This window comes from Jaculus jaculus, chromosome 7, assembly GCF_020740685.1.
Source record: "Jaculus jaculus isolate mJacJac1 chromosome 7, mJacJac1.mat.Y.cur, whole genome shotgun sequence".
Taxonomy (NCBI): Eukaryota; Metazoa; Chordata; class Mammalia; order Rodentia; family Dipodidae; genus Jaculus; species Jaculus jaculus.
In genome coordinates, this window is record NC_059108.1 from 20,853,998 (window position 1) to 20,879,616 (window position 25,619).

At 45.0% G+C, this 25,619-nt stretch overlaps 1 protein-coding gene across 4 annotated transcripts in view; it reads right to left on the reverse strand.

Annotated features, from left to right (window-relative positions):
- Window positions 1-25,619, reverse strand: part of Lhfpl6 (LHFPL tetraspan subfamily member 6) — a 263,352-nt gene that overhangs the window by 12,682 nt on the left and 225,051 nt on the right. For all 4 annotated transcript variants that reach the window (XM_045155254.1, XM_045155253.1, XM_045155250.1 and 1 more), the window contains exon 3: window positions 21,741-21,839. In XM_045155254.1, the coding sequence (XP_045011189.1) occupies window positions 21,741-21,839 (99 nt within the window). The remainder of the gene's footprint in view (window positions 1-21,740; window positions 21,840-25,619) is intronic.

The window sequence follows — 25,619 nt, forward strand, 5'->3', positions numbered from 1 at the left end:
TCTCTTCTGAGTTCCCACAGAAATTCCGCACAACAGCCATAATTTTAATTTGCTCCGTTGTGTTTCTCTTCCTCCCGAGGAAAGGTTTTAGTTTCACCAGTAGGATGAGAGACTAAGAAGTAAAAATAAAGCCAGGCATGGTGGTGGACACTTTAATCCTAGCATTGAGGAGGCTGAGGTAGGAGGATTGCTGTGAGTTTGAGGCCAGCTGAGACTACATAGTAAAGTCCAGGTCAGTGAGATACCACTAAAAGAAAGAAAGAAAGAAAGAAAGAAAGAAAGAAAGAAAGAAAGGAAGGAAGGAAGGAAGGAAGGAAGGAAGGAAGGAAGGAAGGAAGGAAGGAAGGAAGGAAGGAAGGAAGGAAGGAAGGAAGGAAGGAAGGAAGGAAGGAAGGAAGGAAGGGAATAAACAACACAGAACAGCCGGGTGTGGTGGCACATGACTTTAATTCCAGCACTTGGGAGGTAGGAGGATCACCGTGAGATCAAGGCCAGCCTGAGAGTACACAGTAAATTCCAGGTCAGCCTGGGCTAGAGTGAGACCCTGCCAAGGAAAACAAAGCAAACAAACAACAACAACAAAACATCCCCACAAAACAAGGTTCTGACTGCAGATCCGTACTTCTTATCATCCGTCAAGGAAACAGGACAAAGCAGCGTCAGCAAGTGCAGGAAGTTACCAGAAGGACCCATCAGGGTTCCCTCACTTACACACAAAAGGACAAGTCTGAGGGTACAGCTTTCACGCGACACAAGGTTCTGCTCACTGAGCCCAAGGTAGACTCAAGAGAGGACACGATTGCTGTTACTGTTACTCAAACGTCCCGGCAATCTCAACACTTTCTAAACACAGGGTGTTGTCTGTGGCCATAGCACCCTGAACACTCCTGATCTTGTCTGAGTGTAGTGTACAGGTGAAAACAGTAAGCATTACAAAAGAATTTTGGGGTACCTGGGGAGTTTTTTTTTTTGCAGTGCTGGGGATCAAACCCACAGCCTTATGCATCCTGGCAACTGCTCTACCACTGAGCTGCAACCCCAGCCTTCAGGATTTTTAAAGTCATTCTTGTGACATTCTGTAAACAGAAAACTACAGAGCACAAAGCAAAGGTGTAAGAAGCAAGAGGAAAATAAATTCCATATGTCTAATTAATAATGCTATACATGAAGTACATCAGTATGGAATCTAAAAGTTGGATAAAAAAAATACTGGGCTGATGTGCAGGAGAAGTGGGGGATTAAATATGGGAGCTTCTCTCACTGCTAGCCTGAAAACCTCCTCGGGAGATGTCAGGAGACACTAAGGAGATTCAAAACTCATCAAAGTAGAAAATCAGAGGCTGCTGAGCGTTGAACATTAAAGGAGACTCATAACATGCCCTCCAAGGCTCCGGAAACATTGAGGAAGAGAGGCCGGAAAGATTGTAAGAGCCACAGGGTGGGAAGCTGTCCTCTGAAACATTGTGTCCCCCACAGCAACTGACTGGTGCATTCGTGATCCCATAGTGACTACCAATAACCCTGCTGAAGAGCATGCTCAGTGGAATGGTGTTAGGGGAGAGAGAGTCTAAGAATATAACTTGATATGACCGATTTGCAATATGTCCAGATAGTAAAGTTCCCAATAAAACAGAGTATTATATTGATTTTATTTCCTAATTTTGGTAAATTATATATATATAAACACATACTGCTAGGTAAGTGAAGAATTTTAGGAATTATCTAAGTACTTAGGGGTAGAAAGTCATCATTCCTGACAGGGAGGGGACAGGGTACAGGAAGGAGTGAAACTGAAAGATAAAGCAATGGAATGGATAACATTTAACATTAAGGAAATCTGGGTTCATCCTTTGTATTAGTTTCCAACTTTTCTATGGATTTGGAATCATTTCAAGCATTAAAAAAATCGAGCAAATGTAAATCAAGATGTGAACACATGTGTGAGCACGTGTGTGCGCACAGGAAACCAACGAGGGGATGTCATGATTATGAGGAGCACGGTATCAATGTGAACGGCTGATTTGACATCACAGCCAACCCCCCCCCCCCCACACACACAATGTGGAGGATCACACCTCCGGTCTTGAGCGCACGTAAGCCTGTGTTGTACCATGGAGCTACCGCCTCCGCCCTTTGACCATTTTTATTTATTCTGTAGTTTTCCTGATGAAAAGATGCACTTACCCTCTTGCCCTCTTATTTGCAGAACAGCTCTGTGGAGGATGGTACATGGTGAGGGCGCCCTGGCCTCTTCCCATGTCCGGTAAAACCTTATCCTGTTCCTGCTGTCCACAGCCCACCAAACACACAGCCTGCAAACTCAGTCACTTAAGATTAAGATGACGGGGCTGGAGAGATGGTGTAGTGGTTAAGCGCTGGCCTGTGAAGCCTAAGGACCCCAGTTCGAGGCTCGATTCCCCAGGACCCATGTTAGCCAGATGCACAAGGAGGCGCACGCGTCTGGAGTTCATTCGCAGTGGCTGGAGGTCCTGGCGCGCCCATTCTCTCCTCTTTCTCTCTCTCTCTCTCTCACTCTTTCTCTATCTGTCACTCTCAAATAAATAAAAATCTTTAAAAAAAAGAAAAAGATTAAGAGGACGTCCTAGCATTAATCCTTAGCTTGAGGGTTAAGAGCAGGTGAGGCGGACCTGTATGTAAGTCTGAGGGCCCAGGTGGGAGAGATTAGAGGAATTCTAACCTCCCTTCCCTGCGCGGAGCCCCATAGGCAACAGAACAGCTCATATGGACCATTTTCCTCAACAAAATGCCTGTGGTCCTACGAGATGAACTAGTTACATATTCCATGTGAGAAACCGTTTTTCCCGTGGGAGGAACGGAGTGTTTTCCAGCTGATACATTTGAAGGACTTAGCACAAGGAAAGCATGCACTCCACAGAGAAAGACCACAGGGTTTTCATGTGCAGTCAAATGATCCCCGGGCAGCAGTGCAGGCATGCTTCAGGCAAGACAGGAAGGCGGGGCAGACAGCGAGTCAGGGATTACTGTGAGGGGATTAAACCTGGACAGACAGAGCTTCTTTTAAATTCAAGCTTGCCAAGACGGGTGCCTCACACTTCTGTTTCCAGACTCTATCCTTTTCTCACTTCTACCCCCAAGTGCATCTCAGACTCCAGCTCTAAAGGGATTTTGTAAAAAGGATCATGCAGGTCAAGGTTGGCTGCCTTATTCTGAAAACAGCCAGACAGTAAATATTTTAGTTCAAAAGCCATCACACATGAAATATGTCCGTGGGCATGGCTGTGTTCCATAAAATCTAATTCACAGAAACATGCACAGCCGATTTAGCCCAGTTCACCAACCCTGGGTTTCTGCGCAATGCTCATGAGGACAGATGTCTAGGGCACAAAGGTGACTTTCCCAAATCTCTCAAATGTGTTCTTGTCAGCAGGCAGCTCGTCTATTTATAAGTAATCCCTGCTTTCAAAACTGAAACAGAGGTTAGAGAGATAGCTCAGTGATTAAGGGACTTGCCCGCAAAGCCTAAGGACCAGAGTTCTATTCCCAAGTATCCATGTAAAGCCAATGCACAGGGTGGTGCATGTGTCTGGAGTTCATCTGCAGTGGATAGAGGCCCCAGAGTGCCCTCTCTCTCTCTCTCTCTCTCTCTCTCTCTCTCTCTCTCTCTCTCTCTCCCCCTCCCTCCCTCCCTCTCTCTCTCTCATACTGCTCCCAAGTCAATACATGCATACACACATACATCTGAAGCAGGCTGGTGTTGCTGGGCTAATCTTGAGCAAAACCTTAACCAAATATCTGTGTATTCAGTAGATACACGATATAATTGCTTGTGAATGTCTATGACAACATACCTAGCTGAAGCAGCCTCAGGCAGGGAGGGTTTGTTTGGGTTGGCAGTTTCAGGGGATGTTTAGAACTAGGGTGGAGTTACCCCTTCAGCGGCCTGCCTAAAGCACCCTTCTTCCAGCCAGCTCCAGCGCCTCTCCCACAGCACCACCAGCTGGAGACCAAGTGTTCAAATATGAGACTCTGGGGGTCCTAACACTTGGTTTCATACTTTTTTCTTCTTCTTTGAGGCAAACCCAACAGACTAGCTCTTTTTTATGCGACAGAGTAAGCGTGAGAGAAATGGAGAGAGAGAGGGAGTTGGCATGCCAGGGCCTCCAGCCACTTTAACGGAACTCCAAACACATGCGCCATCTTGTGCGCATGCGCCTCCTTGAGGACTTGTGTCACCTTGTGCATCCGGCTTACGTGGGACCTGGAGAGTCGAACATGGGTCATTAGGCTTCACAGACAAGCACCTTAACCACTAAGCCATCTCTCCAGCCCTGCTTGGTTTTATTTTTAAAAGTAATTTCACAAGCCCAAAGCAAAGGAGAATCAAATCAAGCCAACAACACATTTCAATAAACCAGGGCATGTGAACATAGAGCCAGACCTGGTCCACAACAAATATTCAATGGACTGAAAATCAAAGCATTCTTTTTGTTGTTGCTGTTTGTTTGTTTTTGTTTTTCGAGGTAGGGTCTCACTCTGGCTCAGGCTGACCTGCAATTTACTATATTCTCAGGATGACCTTGAACTCACAGTGATCCTCCTACCTCTGCCTCCCGAGTGCTGGGATTAAAGGTGTGCGCCACCACACCCAGCCAAAGTACTTTTTATCCATAAAATTGTGTCTGCACTGATCATCGTGTTTAGATTTTTTTTTTTTTTAGTTTTCTTTATTCCCTACATAATACAACTACTATTTATGAGGTATCTATATTACATTAGGTTTTAAAAGTCATCTGGAGATTATTTAGAATTTATAGAAAGTTGTTGATAGATTAAATTCAAACACTATACCATTTTATATAAGGACTTGAGCATGCTCTGAGGTGGGTATCTGAAAGTGGTATTGGAGTCAATCCCTTTGGATGCTTAAAGCTGACTGTGCACATCTCATGTCAGTGTCAGTAAACCAAAGAGATGTGGCTTCAACAAAAGAAGAGAGGGTTTCCAGGCAGCAAAGACATCGGAGATGGGCCGATCAGAGAAGATCTCAGAACCAGGCATCCCGGTGAAGTTGGTAGGTGTGGCTGCAAAGCAATTCTATTTCCCTTCCTTTTATATCCCGGCCCCTGGGGGTTCCTCTTTCCTGCCACACCAAACCTCAGGGTTTTTCTTTCACGTGGGATCCATCCAAGGTTCTCTCTCCTGCACCTCACATTGAATCAAGGCCCCGTGTCCCTTTGTGCCCGAATCTGGCATGAGGCACAGGAAGCACCCAGGGATGCTCAGCCCGCCGCGAAATAAGAACACTCAGGTTTCTCCAGAAATAACACGAACTTTCACTGAAGAGCTCGAAAGAGAAGGATGGCAAAGCAGCTTTTGCATTCTTATGCCTCCCCCACGTTCCAGGACCCACAGCTTGGCAGCGCTTGCACATAAGACGTAGCGTCCCCTGCGTCTTCTGGGCCGGCTGAGTGTCGGCCATCCCCTTAACCCTTGCTCCTCAGCACCGAGGCCAGCCTAAAAGTTTCACTAGAGATATTCTGCTGCTCTGATGACATTGGCTGCCTGGACAGCGAGTTCCATGGTGGCCTGTGTGTCCACGCTGGCAACTGACACAGAAGTAGATGTCCACTGGTCGTGGCTTTGTTCAGCGTCCAGCAATAAAGACCGCGCAGTTCACCCTTCAGTTCCTGTCTGCGGCTGCTGTCCGCGAAGGCCTGCACTACCCGAAGCTCACTGACAGCCCGAGAGAGTGTCAACGACTCTGGCCTGCCTCTGATGCTCAGTGTGGTCCATGGCTGTGACCAGTTCTGCAACAAACGTATAGAGATGCAGCATTCCACTGGGATGGCCTGTGCTCCGTCCTCCCTGCCTGTAGTGGTCCCATTGCCCTCAGCCACCAAGCAGCCTCTGCATCCTGTCTGGAGGTATTCAGTCAGAATCTAACTGCTAGAAGAAACTGCTTGAAAGCAGGTGTTGATGCCTCAGCCTCAGAGGTTGCTGTTTATGACCTCTCCTTGCTTGGAAGACAGGTCTTGGGAGTATAATTGAACCCAATTTGGCCAAGCCTAACCTTGTCACTCCTTTTGGTAAATTCCAACATCCACAGAGGAACTGTAAGGCGTGGTGATGGGTAGCTACTGTTCCATAACCTCATTTCCAAGGTATCATGAAAGCAAGCCTCTGACCAAATCCTAGCGCACATATAGATTCTTAGCTAACAAATAGCCATCAAAGCACAGGCATAAAACAGCTCATCAAGGTGTGGTGGCGCATGTCTTATAATCTCTGGATTTGGGAAGAGAGGCAGGAGGATCATGAGTTCAAAGCCAGCCTAAGTTATATAGTGACACTCCAACAAAATACCAAATAACACAAGACACACACACACACACACACACACACACACACACACACCCTCATCAACCTGTCCCCTAATGCTACTAGATTAAGTGTCTGGATCACCCACTTGTATAAAAGAACCACTACAGGCAATGCTGCAGGGTTCCAAGGCAGGACTGTATTCTCCTTGGCAACACATCCTCTGAACCAAGGCAACAAACCCTTTGAGTAAGATCCAGGCCTGGATACGAATCTTCAGAACAGTACCACAGGGGGAGTGCCTCCTTAAAGCTCTGCTGGGGTGACAGCGAGATGGCCCAGAGGTGACTGCTGGCTGCACAAGCGTGAGGAACTGAGTCTCATCCCCAGCACCCAACCAAAACGTGAGTGGCCACACACCCATAACCCCAGAATAGAGAGGGGCAAGGACTGGAGCATTACTGGGGCTCACAGATCAGCCAGTCTAACTGAAAAACAGTACAAGACCCAGATTCAGTGAGAGATCCCATCTCAGGGAAATAAGGCAGAAGAGCAATGGCAGTAGGCATGAGACATCCTGTCCCAGCCTCTAAACACATGCATGGGACACACACATCTTCACACACAAGTGCATAAACCACACGTGTGCACATACCATGTGCACATATGAAAATACCAAACATACCCCCCCCCGACTCACACACAGCTGTATGGGTGGTCAGAGTTACATACTCCTGTGTCTGGGTTAAGAAATCAGCCTCTGAGCCGGGCATGGTGGCACACGCCTCTAATCCCAGCACTCGGGAGGCAGAGGTAGGAGGATCGCCGTGAGTTCGAGGCCACCCTGAGACTACATAGTGAATTCCAGGTCAGCCTGGGCCAGAGTGAGACTCTACCTCAAAAAAAAAAAAAAAAAAATGGTGATGGGCTGGAGAGATGGCTTAGCGGTTAAGCACTTGCCTGTGAAGCCTAAGGACCCCGGTTCGAGGCTTGGTTCCCCAGGACCCACCTTAGCCAGATGCACAAGGGGGCGCATGCGTCTGGAGTTCGTTTGCAGAGGCTGGAAGCCCTGGTGCACCCATTCTCTCTCTCTCCCTCTATCTGTCTTTCTCTCTGTGTCTGTCGCTCTCAAATAAATAAATTAAAAATTTTTTTTTTAAATGGCGAAGGGTCTGAGATTTTAGCGCTGTTTGTGAGCTAGGGAGTTAGGCTGCTGCAAGGCTGCTCTATGCTCTACTCACAGGGTAGGGCGAGCGTCAGGGCCGTCTCACTGCCCTTACCTCTTACATTCCAAAGTGAGATGGCAAAGCAGGCACCAGGGGTATGTGTCACAGTTGAGGACCCCCAGCCCTAGAAAACGCGAATCTTCTCTACTGGGCTGCATGAAAATCCGCCTGGTTAATTGCCCCAGGGAACAATATTTATTAGATGGGCAATAAGTGTGGCTGATCTCTGCTGCATCTCCCCAGGCTGCTAACTGCACAGACATCTTTGAGAAAAAGGTAGTGTAAGGAAAGTGCCTCTGCTCATAAGATGTGTGAAAACACCAGGGGCACAGAAGAAACTGGCTCAGCTCCTGCGTGGACACATATTCAGCTCACTTGGAGGACAGGGCGATCATTTCCACAGATATTATTTCAAATTAGAACTGTATGTGACATACTTGCTTGCACTGTGCATGTGCTATATGTAGGGTATATATATATTTTTTTCTGAAGCATTTCTTGCAAACATTTTCATAGCTAATGAATTGGGTCAAAGAGCTTCATGGCTTTCCAGCTTCCTGGGGAGATGTGAAGCTAGAGAAGAGGCAAGCTGTAGAGATCAGGTATGGCTTTCAAGGTCAAATTCCAAATGCTGTTGCCAAGAGGTGTTAAGTTTTCAGGGATCAAGAACCCTTTGGACAAAAGCACAAAGGTCTGAACACTCCGTTAAACAAAAAGCACAGGCGTGCAACTTTAGTACATTCGTAAGTCCTGTGAATCCCGCTGATAAAATGAGGTCCCTTAAGTCGTCTAGAGATCTCACGTTAAAATCCATTTATAGATCAAGTACTCCTGTAGCACTGCACTCATTTATAGTGTTGTCAAAACATCCAGTTGCTGGGGCTGGAGAGATGGCTTAGTGGTTAAGGCACTTGCCTGCTAAACCTGAGGATCCAGGTTTGATTCTCCAAGTTCCACATAAGCCATAAGCACAAAGTGGTGCATGTGTCTGCAGTTCGTCTGCAGTGACTAGAGGCCCTGGCATGCCCATTCTCTCTCTCTCTCGCTCTCCCTCCTTCTCTCTCTGTCTCAAATAAATAAGTAAAAATGAATATTTTTTTTAAAAAAGCTGTCCAGTTGCTAAACCGAAGTCATGCACTGTCCTAGACAGGCAATGGACATATTTAGCTCTCAGAAGCATGACCCCAAGTCAGGAAGTGAAGGAATCCTGGCCAGTGTATGCCAACTGTTTGCTTCAAAGACACAAAGCCCTCAGAAGCAGAGAAGCAAGTGGTGGTCCTTTAAAGCACGAGGCAAAAGTGGTCAGTGATGACTGAAAGACACAAATTAGAAGTGAGAGAATGAGGACAGGAGACGTAATTAACAAACGGCAATGAATAATCAATGACAGTGCGACAGCAAGCTATGACAACTACAAGCTAGACAGAGCTAAGGAATTCCTTTAGTCAGTGCTATTCAGCGGAAGGTCAACAGAACTCTATGACAATGTCCACAGCCCTTAGGAATGATCCCAGATGACACTGTGACCACTAATGACTAAAGAGGGAAGCAGTATTTGTGACTGAGGTTATATTTTAAATGGTGTTGGTTGAAATGATGGGGAAATACATAGTCCATCCTTAAACCATTTCAACATGATCGAAACGAGGCCTGTGTGGGTGTTTATACAGAATGGCTCAATGAGCAGCTGCTGCAGTTCTACTAGTGCAAACCCATTTTTTACTCGTTCACATCACCCTTTGCACCCTCACCTGAGAGGAAGGTGTTTTTAACCTCCTTCCAGAGGGAGAAAAGAAGTTCTGGGAGCTCAAATACCTTGCCCACAATCAAACCGTTTCAAAGAAATAAAGTTGAGATTCAAATTCAGTTATGGTTTGACTCTATTAACAGCCTCTTTTAGAAGAAAAATGCATATATCTAAAATAATTCGTTGATATGGTATTTTCAGAGGAGAGCTGAACAATGAGGTTCCCCCCCACCCCTATATTAGTTAATGTTTGTCAGCATTAAAAAAATGCTGGCTAGGGCTGGAGAGATGGCTTAGCGGTTAAGCGCTTGCCTGTGAAGCCTAAGGACCCCGGTTCGAGGCTCAGTTCCCCAGGTCTCACGTTAGCCAGATGCACAAGGGGTGCATGCGTCTGGAGTTCGTTTGCAGAGGCTGGAAGCCCTGGCGCGCCCATTCTCTTTCTCTTCCTCTATCTGTCTTTCTCTTCCTCTATCTGTCTTTCTCTCTGTGTCTGTCGCTCTCAAATAAATAAATAAAAAATTTAAAAAAAAATGCTGGCTAGATGCACAAGGTGGTGCATGAGTCTGGAGTTCGTCTGCAGCGGCTGGAGGCCCTGGTGTGCCCATTCTCTCTCTTTCCCTCCCTCTTTGTCTCTCTCTCTGCCTCTGTTTCTTTCAAATGAATAAATAATAATACAAAAAATTTTTTAAATGCTGGCTAAAATCAAACTAAAAATCATATCAGTTCTTTATTTTATCCTTTCCACTCCAAAACGCTCCCTACAGTGGTGACAAATGGCATTTTTCTAACTGGGCAAGAGCTACTAAAAGCAAGTGACTACTTTCCAGCTTTTATCTTTTTTTTCTTTTGCACATGTATGTGTGCATATGTGTGTTTACATGTATGTGTGCTTACATGTATGTTCATTTGCATGTATGTGTGTATATGCGTGTTTGCATGGATGTGTGGGTGCACATACACGTGTGCATGTCTGGAGGCCAGAGGGCAGCATCAGGTGTTTTACTCTCCACCTTAAAACTTGCGACAGGCTCTTTAAATTGGCCTCAGGCTCACCAATTCTGTGAGACTAGCCAGCCAGTGAGCCTCAGGGACTCACTGTCTCTGCCTCCCCCGGGCTGGGATGACAGGCGTGCGCCTCCATACCCGGCTGTTTCTGGGGATCCAAACTCAAGTCCTCATGCCTGTGCAGCAAGCACCTCACCGGCTGGACCATCTCCTCAGCTCACACCCCGTCTTTTGTTAACGAGTAAAGAAAAGCATATAGTAAGGTAATTCACAAAGGAGTAAGCACAAGCCATGAGTTCTCAGTTCCGAGGCAGAAGGAGTTTTCCTGGGATTAACAACCATAGCATAAAGCTTTGAATCCGGATGTGGTGATAGACGGCTATAATTCCAGCAAGTGGTACTTAGAAGTAGGAGGATTGAAAGTTTGTGGCCAGTGTGGGTTTATATGGTAAGACCCTCTTTGAAAGAAGTAGTAGGAAAGAAAGAAAAAGAAAGATGGAAAGAGCTCTCCTCTGATGTCTGTGTTTAGACAAATCTCGCAGCAGCATTAGCGAAAAGGCTTTCTCTCCTGTTACCATTCTGAATATACAATTATATACAAGGGCATAATAAGAAATCTGTCAATCTTTTCCATTACAATCCCTTGAGGAAGGGGGCAGGGAGGTGAAGACTTTCCAAGGGAGTTGTATCACATTATCAGGAGTTGGCTGATTCAGCACAAATAATTCACAGTCCTAACTTCTAGGGAATTGTAATACAATGCACAGGTTTAGTCAATATGAAGTTCACATCACCAGATTGTTTTAAAGATCCATTTTTCCTTATATATGTCACTGTCATAGTCACTTGAAGAACATTCACTTCTTTTTAATGTATTTATTTTTATTTATTTGAGAGAGAGAAAGAGAATGGCATGCCAGGGCCTTTGGCCACTGCAAACAAACTCCAGATGCATGTGTCACCTAGTGCATCTGGCTTACATGGGTCCTGGGGAATCAAACCTGGGTTCTTTGACTTTGCAGGCAAACACCTTAACTAAGCCAACTCTCCAGCCTGAATGTTCACCTCTGAGGGGTAATCCCAACCACCAAAAATATCTTCCAAAAACAATTAAGTGTAAAATTAGTGCTTTTTGGGAGCAACATTAAGTTTCAAGTGGAATACAGTAGGAAACAGCTAAGGATACATAGAACAAAAGGGAATAAACAAAATGAGTCTTTTTAGTTCTTGAGTTTCCTTAAGTATTTTACACCACATCTGAGAAGGTAGAGTCAGCAATAGGTTGTATCTTCAGAAAATCTTGTTTTTCACAGGTTTCCTAAAGATATTCCTTTTTATTTATGTAATAGCTTATCTCCATAGCCACATGTTGCTACAAGCACCTGAATGAGGTTTTTAAAAAATGAATTAATACACAGTGGAAATGAGCCTGTGTGGAAAGACCTTACCAGGAAAGACTTTAGGGAGAAAAGGAAATAAATGCTTTTTAAAAATACGTGTATCTGTGTATTTGGGTCTTTAAGCTGTGACCGTGACCCTGATTTTCCATCTGAGTGGCGGCTAACCCTGAGGAAGCAAGGCCGTGGTTCTTGTCAGGGTATCAACTGCCAAACGCATAGAGAAACATGATGGAAGCTGCCGTTTTAGTTGTCAGAAATTAGTCTCTAGATTGCTTCTTACTTTCTTCTACTGCCCCTCCATCTCTCTTTCTTCAATAAACAGCAGACCTAGGATACACAAGTAAACACTGTGTTCATCTTATCCACAATTTCTTTTTATTTTTCTTTCAGTTTTTCAAAATAGCCCGGGCCGACCTGGAATTCATTATGTAGACTCAGGGTGGCCTCAAACTCACGGCAGTCCTCCTACCTCTGCCTCCCAAAGGCTGAGATTAAAGGTGTGCACCATGATGCCCAGCTTTATTCACAATTTCCCGTGTGTGGTCTAACTTGTTACCTCGAATGTGCAGAACAAGTATTTGTTCACGGTCTGGGAAAATGGCTCAGCAGTTAAGCATTTGTCTATAAAGCTTCAAGGCCCTGGTTGGATTCCCAAGGACCCGCATAAAGTCAAATGCACAAAGTGGCACATGCATCTGGAGTTCATTTGCAGGGGCTAGAGGTCCTGGCATGTCCATTTTCTCTCTCTTTCCAAATAAATAAAAGAAGATAAAATGTATTCGTTCACTAAATAAATGAATCTACCGAACACCAAACACAAAGCTGAACACTCGAACTGCAGAATTCCCGTCCCACAGGTCCAGACGAGGAAGCTTACAATGATGTGTTCAGGGAAGCAGTCGGAAGTAGACCTACTTCCACATACGAACAAGTGGAGCTAGAGGCAGTTACTGCATCATGATTTCAAATGGAGATGCCCTTGCTTCCTGCATTGTCCTGGGACCTACTGGGCCAGGGAGGCTGGTCTTCCCATCTTGGGCCAGGAAGCCTAAGCAACCAGAAAAACTAGCTTATCTAGTTACTTGCAGGGTTGTTGCCTGAGTGCTTTGCTCATTCACACCATCACTGCCCAAACTGGCTTATGGGCGGATGTTTCTCAAAGTCACTTGGAGCTCAGTTCCAGAGCACACAGGTACGCGTGCCCAGAATGCCCAGTTCGAATCTCATGTGAACCTGCAACAGCTCTGTTCTGACGTCTGCCTGCACGGAGGCTTTGGTTACGAGAACTCAGCTCGGCCTGGAACTTCGGGATGACTTCCAGTAACTTGGAATTAAGAGTCAAAGTGTTTGGAAAGGGTCTAGTTAATATCCACATTGAAAACAAGACAATGTAACCGCTTCAAAGACCTTACCTCAGACTAAATTTTGATGCATATTCAGCATCTTACTACGCAGTAGCTTCCCAGACAGTAATAGCAAAATAGGATGATAAATTGACTTCACACAATGGCCAATGCACGGAGAAGGAGAGGACTCCTGCTAAACCGAACGATGGACACTTCAGCTCTGTTGGAGACAGGAAAGCCTTCTTGTAGCAGAAAACTCCAGGGCCAGGGATCTGCCCACTCAGGGAGTAACCCCCACCTCCAGGCAAGGCACAGGAGCCCACTGACTGTTAGCCAGATGATACTTGTCATATTAAACGTCACAGAAGCCAATGAGAGGTTTTCCTGTTAATTTCCCCACTAATAAAGGTCTCTGTGTGCCAGCAGGAAAACAGATGCCACTCTGAGTGAGAAGAACTCATGAGTACTAGCCTTGAAAAGATTCAAAATTAAATAAAGAAGTAGGGCATGTGAGCACACGCCTATAATCCCAGCACTCAGGAGGCAGAGGTAGGAGGATCACCATGAGTTCAAGACCACCCTGAGATTACACGGTGAATTCCAGATCAGCCTGGACTAGAGAGAGACCCTACCTCAAAAAACCAAAATAATAAATAAATGAATAAATAAATGGAGGAAAAAAGGAAGTAAAGGAGGAAAGAAGAAACTATTTTTGTTCACATTATAACCTCCACTGCTCTCCAAAGTTTACAAATCAAATGTGGTTAGATGTCAGAAGGCAAAAAGGGCTGGAGAGATGGCTTAGTGGTTAAGGCAATTACCTGGGAAGCCCAAGGACCAGTTTCAATTTCCCTTTACCAACATAAGCCCAATGAACAAGTGTTTGGAGTTTGTTTGCAGCGGCTGAAGGCCCTCGTGTGCCCATTCTCCCCCCCCCCGGCACCCCCCACCCCGCCCTCTCCCTGCCTCTTGTCTCCCTCATAAACAAACAAACAAATAAACAGAAGACTTCGATGCCAGCAGCATAACGGAGCAGGAACAAGAAACACAATGGCTTCTTAATCAAATTAGATCACAAATGAAAGCGATAATTACTCAAATTTACTCGGCATATTAGCAAGACAAATTAATTGAAACACTGCTTTTGATCATAAGGTTATAATTAGAAAAGTCTTTGGTGGATGCAAATATCTCAGAGGCACAGATTAAATCAATGGCAAAGTCCTTACGCTTAATATGTAAACCCAAGCTTACCATTGCGGAGAAGATTGATCAGTAAACACGCACATGCGTTGCAATGCTACCAGCCTTGGCCAGATGTTGGACTACGCTGTGCATTGCTCTTATCACTTGAACTCTTTTGCTCCTCCAACGAACAATGGAGAAAATCACCACTGTGAACTTGCACAGCGTAAACCATTACTGATCCTTGCCATGACCACAGGCAGCACTGACGGAATGAGCACAGGTCACTGAGGAGTGACAAAGGGAGACAGGCTGAGATGCCTTGTCTCTTCCCGGCCTCATCCGCAACGTACAATTCTCCCAAGTTCTTAGCGAAATCCAGCGCTAGAAAACTCTAAGTACTTCCAGGCTGGATCATAAGAAGCCAATGAGCAGATGTGATCCCCTGGCAGCACTTACCTGTTCAAGAGTCTGCCCCAGTTGAAGTGAGAAAGAGACTACCAGTGCAGGACTGGGGAAGACGGCTCCCCTTTCCTTTGGACATGAACAGGGATGTTCAGAGCTGCTGGTGTCAAATGCATTTATGATCACAGGGAGAGCTAGCTTCAGAATGAAGCCAGCCTATAGATGGCAGATAGTCATAGCCGTGCTACACACCACACCTTTGAACACCTTAGTTATGGTCGTGCTGTCCTAAGATTTACGTTAAACGTCTTCCTGGTTTTAGTGAGCTTAGACCAGGCTATTGTAACCTAAAAGCATCCTCATGCATAGAAATGATGTGCGTTTACAACACCACTGAGAGAATCATAAGTTCTGAGGTGTGGAGACTAAAGCATCCACCTTCCCAACAGGAGTGCTTCTCATTCTGATGCTAAAGGTTGAGAGCCACTGTCACGGCAACTTACACTATTAGTCGGAGATTTAAACATCTGCTGTGCATCCTGCTTGGACTCTGGAATCCCTCTTTTAAAAAGGAACAAATTTGGGATGGCTCAGTGGGTAAGACTGCTTGCTATGCAAGCATAAATGCCTAAGAGGGCCTGAAATGGGTCCCCAGCACCCACATAACGGACAAGTGTGGCCATACATGCCTGTAACGCCAGTCCCAGTGGGGGGGGAGATGAGGAGGGGGCAGAAGAATCACTGGGGCTCGCTGGGCTGCTCAGCCAGTTCAAAAACAGCAGTTCCAGGTTCAGAGAGAGAGACTCCTTCTCAAGGAAACAACGTGAGGGAGCAACAGAGGAAGACACCCAGCATGTTCCTCTGGCTTCCGGAAACATGTGGGCACACGGGCTTGCACTCATGTGCACACACATGTGCACAGAACATCCATACACTACACACACATAATTCATGAATACTCTTCCTCCTCATAAATAAGTATGCCTGAAAGGTCAGCAGGGTAACAATTTCTTGGGTTGTCGAAATGGCTATTTTCACAAAATTGCCTTGAAACTCTGCATTTAACACAAAAATGCAACCTTCTGCCCCATTTTCCTTTCTAAGAAATGGAGTCACTTGGATATTGAATTCCTATCACACTGTGCTGTGCTCACAGATGTAAGTCTTTTTATGAAATTGCTTCTTGCCTAACTACTTGTTACCTTTCCAAGACATCTGATCTTTTGTTGGGAGGATTTTGCTAACCATCATCTAAATGCAGCATTACTTTGGACCTTGGGCATGGCTGATCTTTGCGATTCAAACCTTCTCAGACAGGGAAGCATAGCAAAAAGAAAGCTACTTCCTTCCTGTCTCTCTCCCCTCATCTCCTGGACACTCACCCCCTCATAATATCCACACTTGCTCTTACTATGCAAATCTTATATAGCCATGAGGACTGAGCTCAGAAGCCCCCAGGGAAGGTCAGTTGACATTGAATTATGAACAGGGCTGCTAAGTGAAGTCATCCACCATCCTAAGACCTCACCAGCTGTCCCAGAGGCTGCATAGATTAGCAGATGAGCATATCTAACCCCCCTTTCTTTTCAAAGCAGGGTATTACTCTGGCCCAGGATGACCTTGAACTCAGTCTGTAGCCCCAGATTGGCCTCTACTTCACAGCACTCCTCCTACTTCAGCCTCCCAAGTGCCAGGATCAAAGGCATATGCCACTAAAGCCCAGATTTCACTGCTCATTTTTTTTTTTTTACATAAAGCTTTATGTCTACAATGTTTCACACTACAACTACAGACTTAAGTAGTTGCAATGGAGACCATACAGCTTGTAAAATTGAAAAATTACTATCTGACCCTTTGTAGAATACTTGTCAATCTTTGGCTTACTCTTGCCAGTGATGGTAGAATAATGTCAGCAATCAACCCCTGTACCTACCAGAGTGGCCACACTGTACCTATTTAACATATGGCTTTCTTTCCTAAAATCTCCCCCCTTGCCAGCTCTATGTTCTCTAAGGGCAGTGAGTTCTGACTTGGTCCTTAGGCTTCACAGGCAAGTGCATAACCACTAAGCCATCTCTAGTGTGCCCATTCTCTCTCTCTCTCTCTCTCTCTCTCTGCCTTTCTGTCACTCTCAAATATATAAATAAAAATGAACAACAAAAATGATTTTTTAAATTCTGGAAAAATACAAAATACTGGGGCAAAGAAAACAACAGTCACAAGTTCAAAGCCTCATTAAGACCTGCTAATTAACTCAGCAAGGCACAATAGCAACAGGCCAGCAAGAACAGGATTCTAGTCAAGTTGGGGCCTGTGTAAAACAGCCAAGAATGCCTCAAACACTAGGAAAGAAAAGGCCAAACATTACATTAAAATATTTCCCCTGGACACAGTTTGCTTCCAAAACACCACCACCAACAAAACATAGAGCTGGCACAAAGCTATTGGCCAGCTCTATTTTTCTTGTCTACACTTGGCAACTAAGCTAATCCAAACTTAGGTAAACTTTGTCCTCCAAGAGAGAAGAGGAATAGGACAAAGGAAAATCTCTTGTTTTGTTTTTTTTTTTCCTTTGCAAATTAGGCAGTACTTAAAGCCCGGTATTTTCTACTGAAAACCAGCACTCGTATACATTTTGATGAAAGCAGGATGATTTCATCCACTAAGCCGAAACCATTGCTTCATTTTTAATTTTTCAAAGTTTTAATATTGTGTCACTTCTACATTAAAAAAAATATATTTGTTTATTTATGAGAAGGCGAGAGAATGAAAATGGGTGCACAAGGGCCCCTTGCCACTGCAAAGGAACTCCAGATGCATGCACCACTTATGCATATATATATATATATATATATATATATATATATATATATATATATATATGTGGCTTTACTTGGATGCTGGTCCTTGAACACAGGCTGGCGGCATTGCAAGCAAGCACCTCTAACCACTGAGCCATCGCTCCAGTACACTTCTGTCCACTTCATCACTATCTTCTTGCTATGTAGCCCACGCTGACCTCAAGGTTCTGCCTCTGCACCCCAACTGCTCAGATGACAGGCATGTTCCTGGCTCTACTAATGTCACTATATTAACAGGAAAAACGTTTGTAGATGTTCCAATGTGAAAATTCAAAAAAAAAAAATAATGATTTGGGATATAATAACGCCTTTAGGTTAGTTCCTGCAGAATCGCTCCTCTTAGAGTGGAATGCTTAATATGACAAGTAGATGTTTAAGTTAGTAAATCACATGTGTTGCTCTGTCAGAAACTCAGGATGTCCATCCACATGGTAGGAGAATACAGTGACTATCACATGACCACAATGGGCTTCACAGTTCAAGGTTCATGCTGCCCTCAAATATGGCATCTTCACACCTGGGAAAATAGCAGAAGCAGTCAGGTAACTCTGACCTTCACTGACCTTCCCCATGAAGTATGTCATAAAATCTAAGATGGTTTTTGTGAATTCCCTTTGATGTGGGACATAGGAGCCTCCTGTGAGTCATGCCTTCACCATTCCTGAAAGTGAAAGACATCTGTGGTTGGAAGGATGAGGGCACAGTGGGAGACAGCAACAGATAGGCCTTACTACGCCTCTCCAACACAGGCTAGTTTATGAGCCTTGGGTCACCCTCTTCATCCAGTCACACTTCTCCATGTCTATCCAATTGTTCATCAAACCTGTACAGAAACCACAGGTTTACCCTTTATATCAGGTCTTTATTTCACTATGAAGGTTCTCATGCCATGCTAAACTTATCTTAAATGAATTTCCATATGCTTACCAACCTGCCTTTTGCTATAGAGGTCTTAGCCACTAAGTGATGGGTGAAAGAAACACATTTCTTATCCTGTACAGCAATGTGTTTCTATGGTTATTATTCTTTGGATTGTTAATAATAATTCTTGAAAATTCTCCAAGAAAGTAATTTAGCAGAGACAGCACTTACATTCGTTCTAAAACCCATCAGAACCTGTCTTAAAATAATAGTAACGAAAATAAACTAAAGACCCACTGCAGAGAAATAAGGGAGTGGTAAAATAAATATAAGCTTATCAACCAAGTGAAGCAGTCACCAACTTTGACAAATTAACATGAGGAATACTCAGTACTCCCTGAGAAATTCCATGGGTTACAATGTGAGTGAGTGGAATGCAAGTGGGAAATACCTAAGCCTTCTCATTGGAACACAGAAAAGCAAATCCCCAAAGGGCTCTTTTTCAGCCTGGAAACTGTCCCCCACTCCATCACATCTTTGGCGTGGAATCTTGTTCTTATCCTGCTGCTGGGGTTTCTCTGGTCCCCAGATGAGCTTCTGCTGCCCTTCCTTCTCCGTTCATTGTGCAGGTTGCTTGCCTGCTAGAGGCTGCTGTCGACTGATAATCACACACATTACTCTGTTTAGGACCCTGCTCCAACTCCATTCTCCTTTCACAAAGCACTTATTGCCCTGGAGTGAAATGGCTTTGCCCTCATTGTCATATCCAGGACTGTCCTGGAAATGTCCATTTTCAGCATATGCAATGACTAATGAATATATGATTCTGAACAAATTAATCAGTGGATGTAAACTCTTGAGAGCAGAGCCATTTCTTTTCTTTGCAAGTCTAATACAAAGCACACTGCCAGCACACAGAAGGTTATCAATAATTCCTCACTTAACAGACGGAGAAATGAGTGTACATATACCCTCACACTCGACGGCCGGCTGTATGCAATCCCAGAGTGCTTTCCTTCCATGGGCCTTTTCCAGAGTGTGGTGGTTTGATTCAGGTGTCCCCCATAAACTTAGGTGTTCTGAATGCTAGGTTCCCAGCTGATGGATATTTGGGAATTAATGCCTCCTGGAGGGAGTGTATTGTTGGGGGAGGGCTTAAGGGCTTTATAGCCAGTTTCCCCATGCCAGTGTTTGGCACACCCTCCTGTTGCTGTGGTCCACCTTATGTTGGCCAGGGGGTGATGTCCACCCTCTGCTCATGCCATCGTTTTTCCCTGCCATTGTGGAGCTTCCCCTCGAGCCTGTAAGCCAAAATAAATCTCTTTTTCCCAGAAGCTGCTCTTGGTTGGGTGATTTCTACCAGCAATGCGAACCGGACTGCAACAGTAAAGTGGTACCGAGGAGTGGGATTGCTGCTAGACACCTGACTGTGGCTTCAGCCTTTTTGGAGCTGATTTTCAAGAGGAAAGTGGAAGGAGTTGAAACTTTGGCCTAAGAGATGCTTTGCAGTGCTGTAAATACAGCTTGATGGTCTATCCTGGTCAGAGCTGAAAGACCTGAATGCAGTAAGAACTATGGACTGTGATTTTTGGCTTATGAGGGTGAGAAAGAGCTGTGCTTGGAATGGGCTAGCAGTTTGTATGAGAAGCTTGTTCTTATGCCCGTGTCCTGAGAAGTTGTGCAGGGTTGCTTTGCGTAGAAATGAACTGGTGTGAGCAGAGGGATATGGCACAGAAAGAAAAATCTTTGGGTGAACTGTTGCCCGTTCAGCTGCAACTGAGAGATTACAACCTTTGAGACTGGGCTAGCTGACCTGTGCTGGGGCAACAAGAAGACTGTAGACTCTTTTGAAGGGGCCTGAGTGCTCAAGGAGTGTCCTGTTCTTCAAAGTCTGCTTTAGCCGGGTGTGGTGGCGCATGCCTTTAATCCCAGCACTTGGGAGGCAGAGGTAGGAGGATCGCCGTGAGTTCAAGGCCACCCTGAGACTACAGAGTTAATTCCAGGTCAGCCTGGACCAGAGTGAGACCCTACCTTGCAAAACCAAAAAAAAAAAGTCTGCTTTATTCCCCCCTGGATTAACAAATTGGCACCCTACCTGGTATTGTGGAGTATAGGAAATGCTGGAAAGAGGGTCTTGAGTTTGCAACACTGTCTTGTGTTTTGGAAATGGCCATGGGCAGTGTGAAGCGGGTTTGCTGGTTGTCTGCATAGAGACCCCATGGGGCCATGAGGATGAACCGTGGCTTGCAGTGGAGACCCAATGGAGATGCCAGGACCATGAGATGGCTGCCAAGGAGCTGCCAGCCCCGATGAAGTTTCCCAGGACTGTGAGTAGCCTAGCTGGAGGGGCGGAATTGGAATGCCAGAGACTTGTTGCTGGTTAGAATTATCAGACTTGGGCTGGAGAGATGGCTTAGCGGTTAAGCGCTTGCCTGTGAAGCCTAAGGACCCCGGTTCAAGGCTCGGTTCCCCAGGTCCCATGTTAGCCAGATGCACAAGGGGGCGCACGCGTCTGGAGTTCATTTGCAGAGGCTGGAAGCCCTGGCGCACCCATTCTCTCTCTCCCTCTATCTGTCTTTCTCCCTGTGTCTGTCGCTCTCAAATAAATAAATAAATAATGAACAAAAAATATTAAAAAAAAAAAAGAATTATCGGACTTGAAGATTTGTCACTGGCTAGAGTTGCTGGACTTGAAGCTACAGAGTTTGATATTTGCCCTGGTTGTTTTAAATCTTGTATTGGTTGAATGTTTCTTTGCTATGCCCAATGCCATCTTTTGCAGTGTGAATATTAATCGGTGCCATTATGGTTTTTTTTAGGTTATATTTTGGTATTATTGCTCAGTTAAAAGATCTTGGACTATGGGAATGTATGAACATCATTGTGATTGATAAAAACTATGGGGACTTTTAAAGTCAGACTGAATGCATTGTATTTTACATCATGTATGGATATCAGTTTATGGGGGCCAGGGGCGGAATGTGGTGGTTTGATTCAGGTGTCCCCCATAAACTTAGGTGTTCTGAGTGCTAGGTTCCCAGCTGATGGAGATTTGGGAATTAATGCCTCCTGGGGGGAGTGTATTGTTGGGGGCGGGCTTAAGGGCTTTATAGCCAGTTTCCCCATGCCAGTGTTTGGCACACCCTCCTGTTGCTGTAGTCCACCTTATGTTGGCCAGGGGGTGATGTCCACCCTCTGCTTACGCCATCATTTTTCCCTGCCATCGTGGAGCTTCCCCTCGAGCCTGTAAGCCAAAATAAATCTCTTTTTCCCAGAAGCTGCTCTTGGTTGGGTGATTTCTACCAGCAATGCGAACCGGACTGCAACACAGAGCCTTCTGCCTCCAGGGAGTGGTAGGTGAGGTTCTTTTTATAAAAGAGATCCCAACCATGAGGAGAACTTACCGAGGTCAAACTGGCCAGAAACGTAGCCACAAGTCTGCCGCACTTCCTCACTGTCCCAGCCCAAGGGATAGAGGGCGCAGCCAGCGCCAATCAGCAAGCCTGCGAAGAGATAAGACGAGATGGCTTTACCGGTGCACCCCAGAAGCCCTGGATAAAGGGATCAATGCAGAGCAATGTGACAAGACAATGGTGCCTGACTTTTGAAAATGCCTCGCTAGACTCCCTTAAGCAACCTAAAGGCAGTTTGATTCCAAGGACAATATCAAGTCTGCTTAAAAGAAGGAAACCTTGATAGCTCAGCTTGGTTCCAACTTTGCCTTTTAAAAACATTAAAAGCTTGGCAAATCCTGCTTAGGAAATACAATCCACAGGCTCTTTTAATCACTCTTAGAAAAGCCAACCAATTTCCACCATTAATTCACGTAAACACGTCATTCAAGAGCAAGCAGTTTCTAATAGGGTGTTCCTTATCATTCATGAGGACTTTTTTTTGTTGTTTCCAATATATGAGTCAAAACAGATTGCTCAGTGTTGCCAGTTTTCACCAGGGACAGACAGAAGAGGAACATCTTCCTGAACTTCCAAGCTCATCGATGGAGCCTGCAAACTGAACTGTGTGCTCCTGCTCTGCTGGGAAAATCCCAGCTTCCACATCACCCAGAAAGACTTAAGAACACAGATTCATTGTAACCTAAGCCATTTTCACACCAAAAACCAGTGGTTTTGAGGACTAAACGGGAAGTGACAGTTTTATTTTAATATACGCTAAGTAATCTTGGCAGCAAACGGCGCTGATAGCTTTCCGTGAGCCTTTGGTTCTGCATCAGCATGGTTCTCCGAGAAGCTAGATGAGATGTGAGCGCTCATCATAGGATTCTGTGAGCTAATCTGAAACGAAGATCTTGTCATGTCAATCAGCGGACCGATCATCACCAGCAGGACCCCAAATGTGCTGTGACAGGAGCACCAGCGCAGGGCAGTCTGATGGGTAAGAATGTGACTTAACAGGCACTAAGTAAGCAGTTCTGATGAGAAAGCCCTGCAACGCAGCGATGTGCCCAGGGTGGGAGGAGAGGGTAACCTCCAATATTTGGACACTATGTCCTTTCTGTCTGTCCTATGCAGTGTCCCTTTAGTCCTACTTCCCAACCCCAGTGGGTGACGATGGGAGAACATTATCGGTGGTTTCCCTAACAAGCTTCTAAGGCAGAGTAGTTCTCCATGGCCTCCCAAGCCACCGTGCTGAGCCCTGAGCAGACATCCCCCACTGGGTAACACTCAGGTGCTACCCTGGTGCCCCTCACTACAACCTCTTCTTTGGTCTACAGGGAAAAAAATAAATAATTAGAGGACTGGAGAGATGATGGCTAGTGGTTAAGACACTTGCCTGCAAAATGAAAGGACCCAAGTTCGATTCCCCAGGACTCACGTAAGCCAGATGCACAAGGTAGCACATGCGTCTGGAGTTTCTTTGCAATGGCTAGAGGCCCTGGTGTGACGATTCTCTGCCTATCATCTATCTATCTATCTATCTATCTATCTATCTATCTATCTATCTATCATCTATCTATCTATCTATCTATTATCTATCATCCTTTCTCTCTCCTAAATAAATAAATAAACAATTTTTAAAAATGATCAGAGAGTCTTTGATCTAAAGGACTGCTCAGAATCACCAAAATTGCAATGCACACATCCCAGCATATCCCACAGCAACTGTAGAGTGAAGAATTGTGTTCTAACTTGAGGACAATCCAGAAAGCAGTAATGCAAGGTTCTGCTGACCAGATGAATGTTTCACTGTTAGTTTCCTTAGGCTTTTCCCCTTGGGAGGAAAATCCCAGGCTAGGCTTATCCATCATTAGGTTAAAAAAAAAATTATTATTATTAATAATAAGGATGTCAAATTTTGTGAATATTCAATTCCTTAAGTGTTTGATAAACAATGTAGTAACATTACATGATAGTTCTGAATAGGTAACACCCATTTTAAAAATTTTGTGAGTCATTAAGAAGGATGACAAGTCAAGAAAGGTTTTTGGACAGAATGTGTTCAAGTGTCAGAAAAACAGAGCAGTGACATGCAAGCTATCAGGAGTTTTGTCTTTATCTGCTAAGGAAAGAATTGATAGTTTTCTTTGCTAATCACAAAGTCATAAAAAAAAACAACCAAGAAGTCCAGTCCTGTGCTTGAACCCCATTTGGGCATAGACAACAAAGGACCTTGTTCACACTTCAATATTCAGGCAGCAGGTCATGGGAGTTATAGTTGTTTCAAAAAATACTGGGAGGTCTTTGCGATACAATGAACTAAAGTGTAGATTCAATCATTAAAAAAAAAAAATTAGGAATACTTTCATGCCAGGAAATTCATAGTGTGTGTGTGAAATTCAGGCGGGCGTTCTTCACTGAGCCACATTGCCAGCCTTGTGTACGGATTTTAAAAAGAAACTATGAACATATGCTCACATTAACAAAATAGTTGTTGGAAGGAGGGTAACAAGTTCATCCAAAATTTTATATTAATATTTATGTAGTCTGTGTTTTGTCATCTGCTTCTGTTTGCTATCAGGAAAGAGAGTCTACAGACTAAAGATTGGGAAAGCATTTCTGGGAGAAAAATGCATATTGCAATCCTTTTGTACTAAGTCTGTCACATTTTTTCAGGATCTGTAGGTAAACCCTCAATGATCTCACCATGCTGTTTAGCACTCTGAGTGAGATACGGGGTGGCTTGAGCTGAATTCCACAAACTGAGCAGGGAATGACTATATAAGCCCGTGAGCAGGGTGAGCAGCCAGGAAGACATCAATTCCGTTTTACAGTGAAGGAGCCCTGTTAACTCCAAATACTCATTCTTGTTAGCGTCCCGCTCACACAGCTCAATGCGCAATAAGCACCACAAACACCAGAGGCAGACCTGGGGAAGCTTCAGGTATCCAGTAAGTCTCTCCCATTAAGTGCAGCGGGAGGCAGGGCCAGCATATGGTACAGTGAACATGCAGGCCTTCCACATCGCTGCAGAAGGCGGCCCTGGAAGGCTGCAGAGCCCACCCCTCGTGGCAAGGATGCTAGACTTGTCAGATTCTCCCACTGTGGTCACTGCTTGGCACTAACCAAAACCCTCCTTGCTCTTTTATAGACGATCTCCTCTCTAGGCAAGGCCTATTCTTTCAAGTCTTTCTAGCAGGAGTTCCAAGTCACAGTGCATCGACTAGAAGCCCTCGCGTGGGAAAGAGTGTGAGAAAGGGAAGGGTGGCCTGGGATCCCCGCTGACAGCTGCAGCCAGGAGCAAGCCTTTCTGCAGACAGCAGACCCGTGAGTTGCGGGTGGCTTCCAGGCAGCCCCTCCACATTCCCTTCACAGGGCACACCATCGGTTAATTTTGATATCCAGACCTGTGACTTATGGGATCCCTCAGAGTACCCCAGATCTTCCAGCAGGCCTACAAAACCTATCCCTTCCTACTAAGTTATCTAGAGTGATTTCTTCTACTGGTCCAATCCTGGCTGGTTCATACACCATTCATGATGCCAATCTTTATATCCTATATAATAATGTCAGAACATTATCCATACCCTCAATTTAAACATCTTCTGTAATGCGGCTGAAGCTGCCTTTCATAGCTCTGGGGCAAGCACTGACGGTGGTGGGGGGACCGACCTCTGACCGCTTCTATGTTTTCTTGTCAGGTTACAGAACCTAACATGCTAATTAACTTCTACAGGAATATAGATTTCTGAAAAGCATGCTTCAAATGCTCACTAATTACCCTTAGGGTGTGAATTGAAGTTAACTAGCCTTTTGTGGTCTATACTACACTGAAAGTAGCATATTGTAAAGTGGTGGCTAATTGACAAAGTGTGAACATATTTTTAA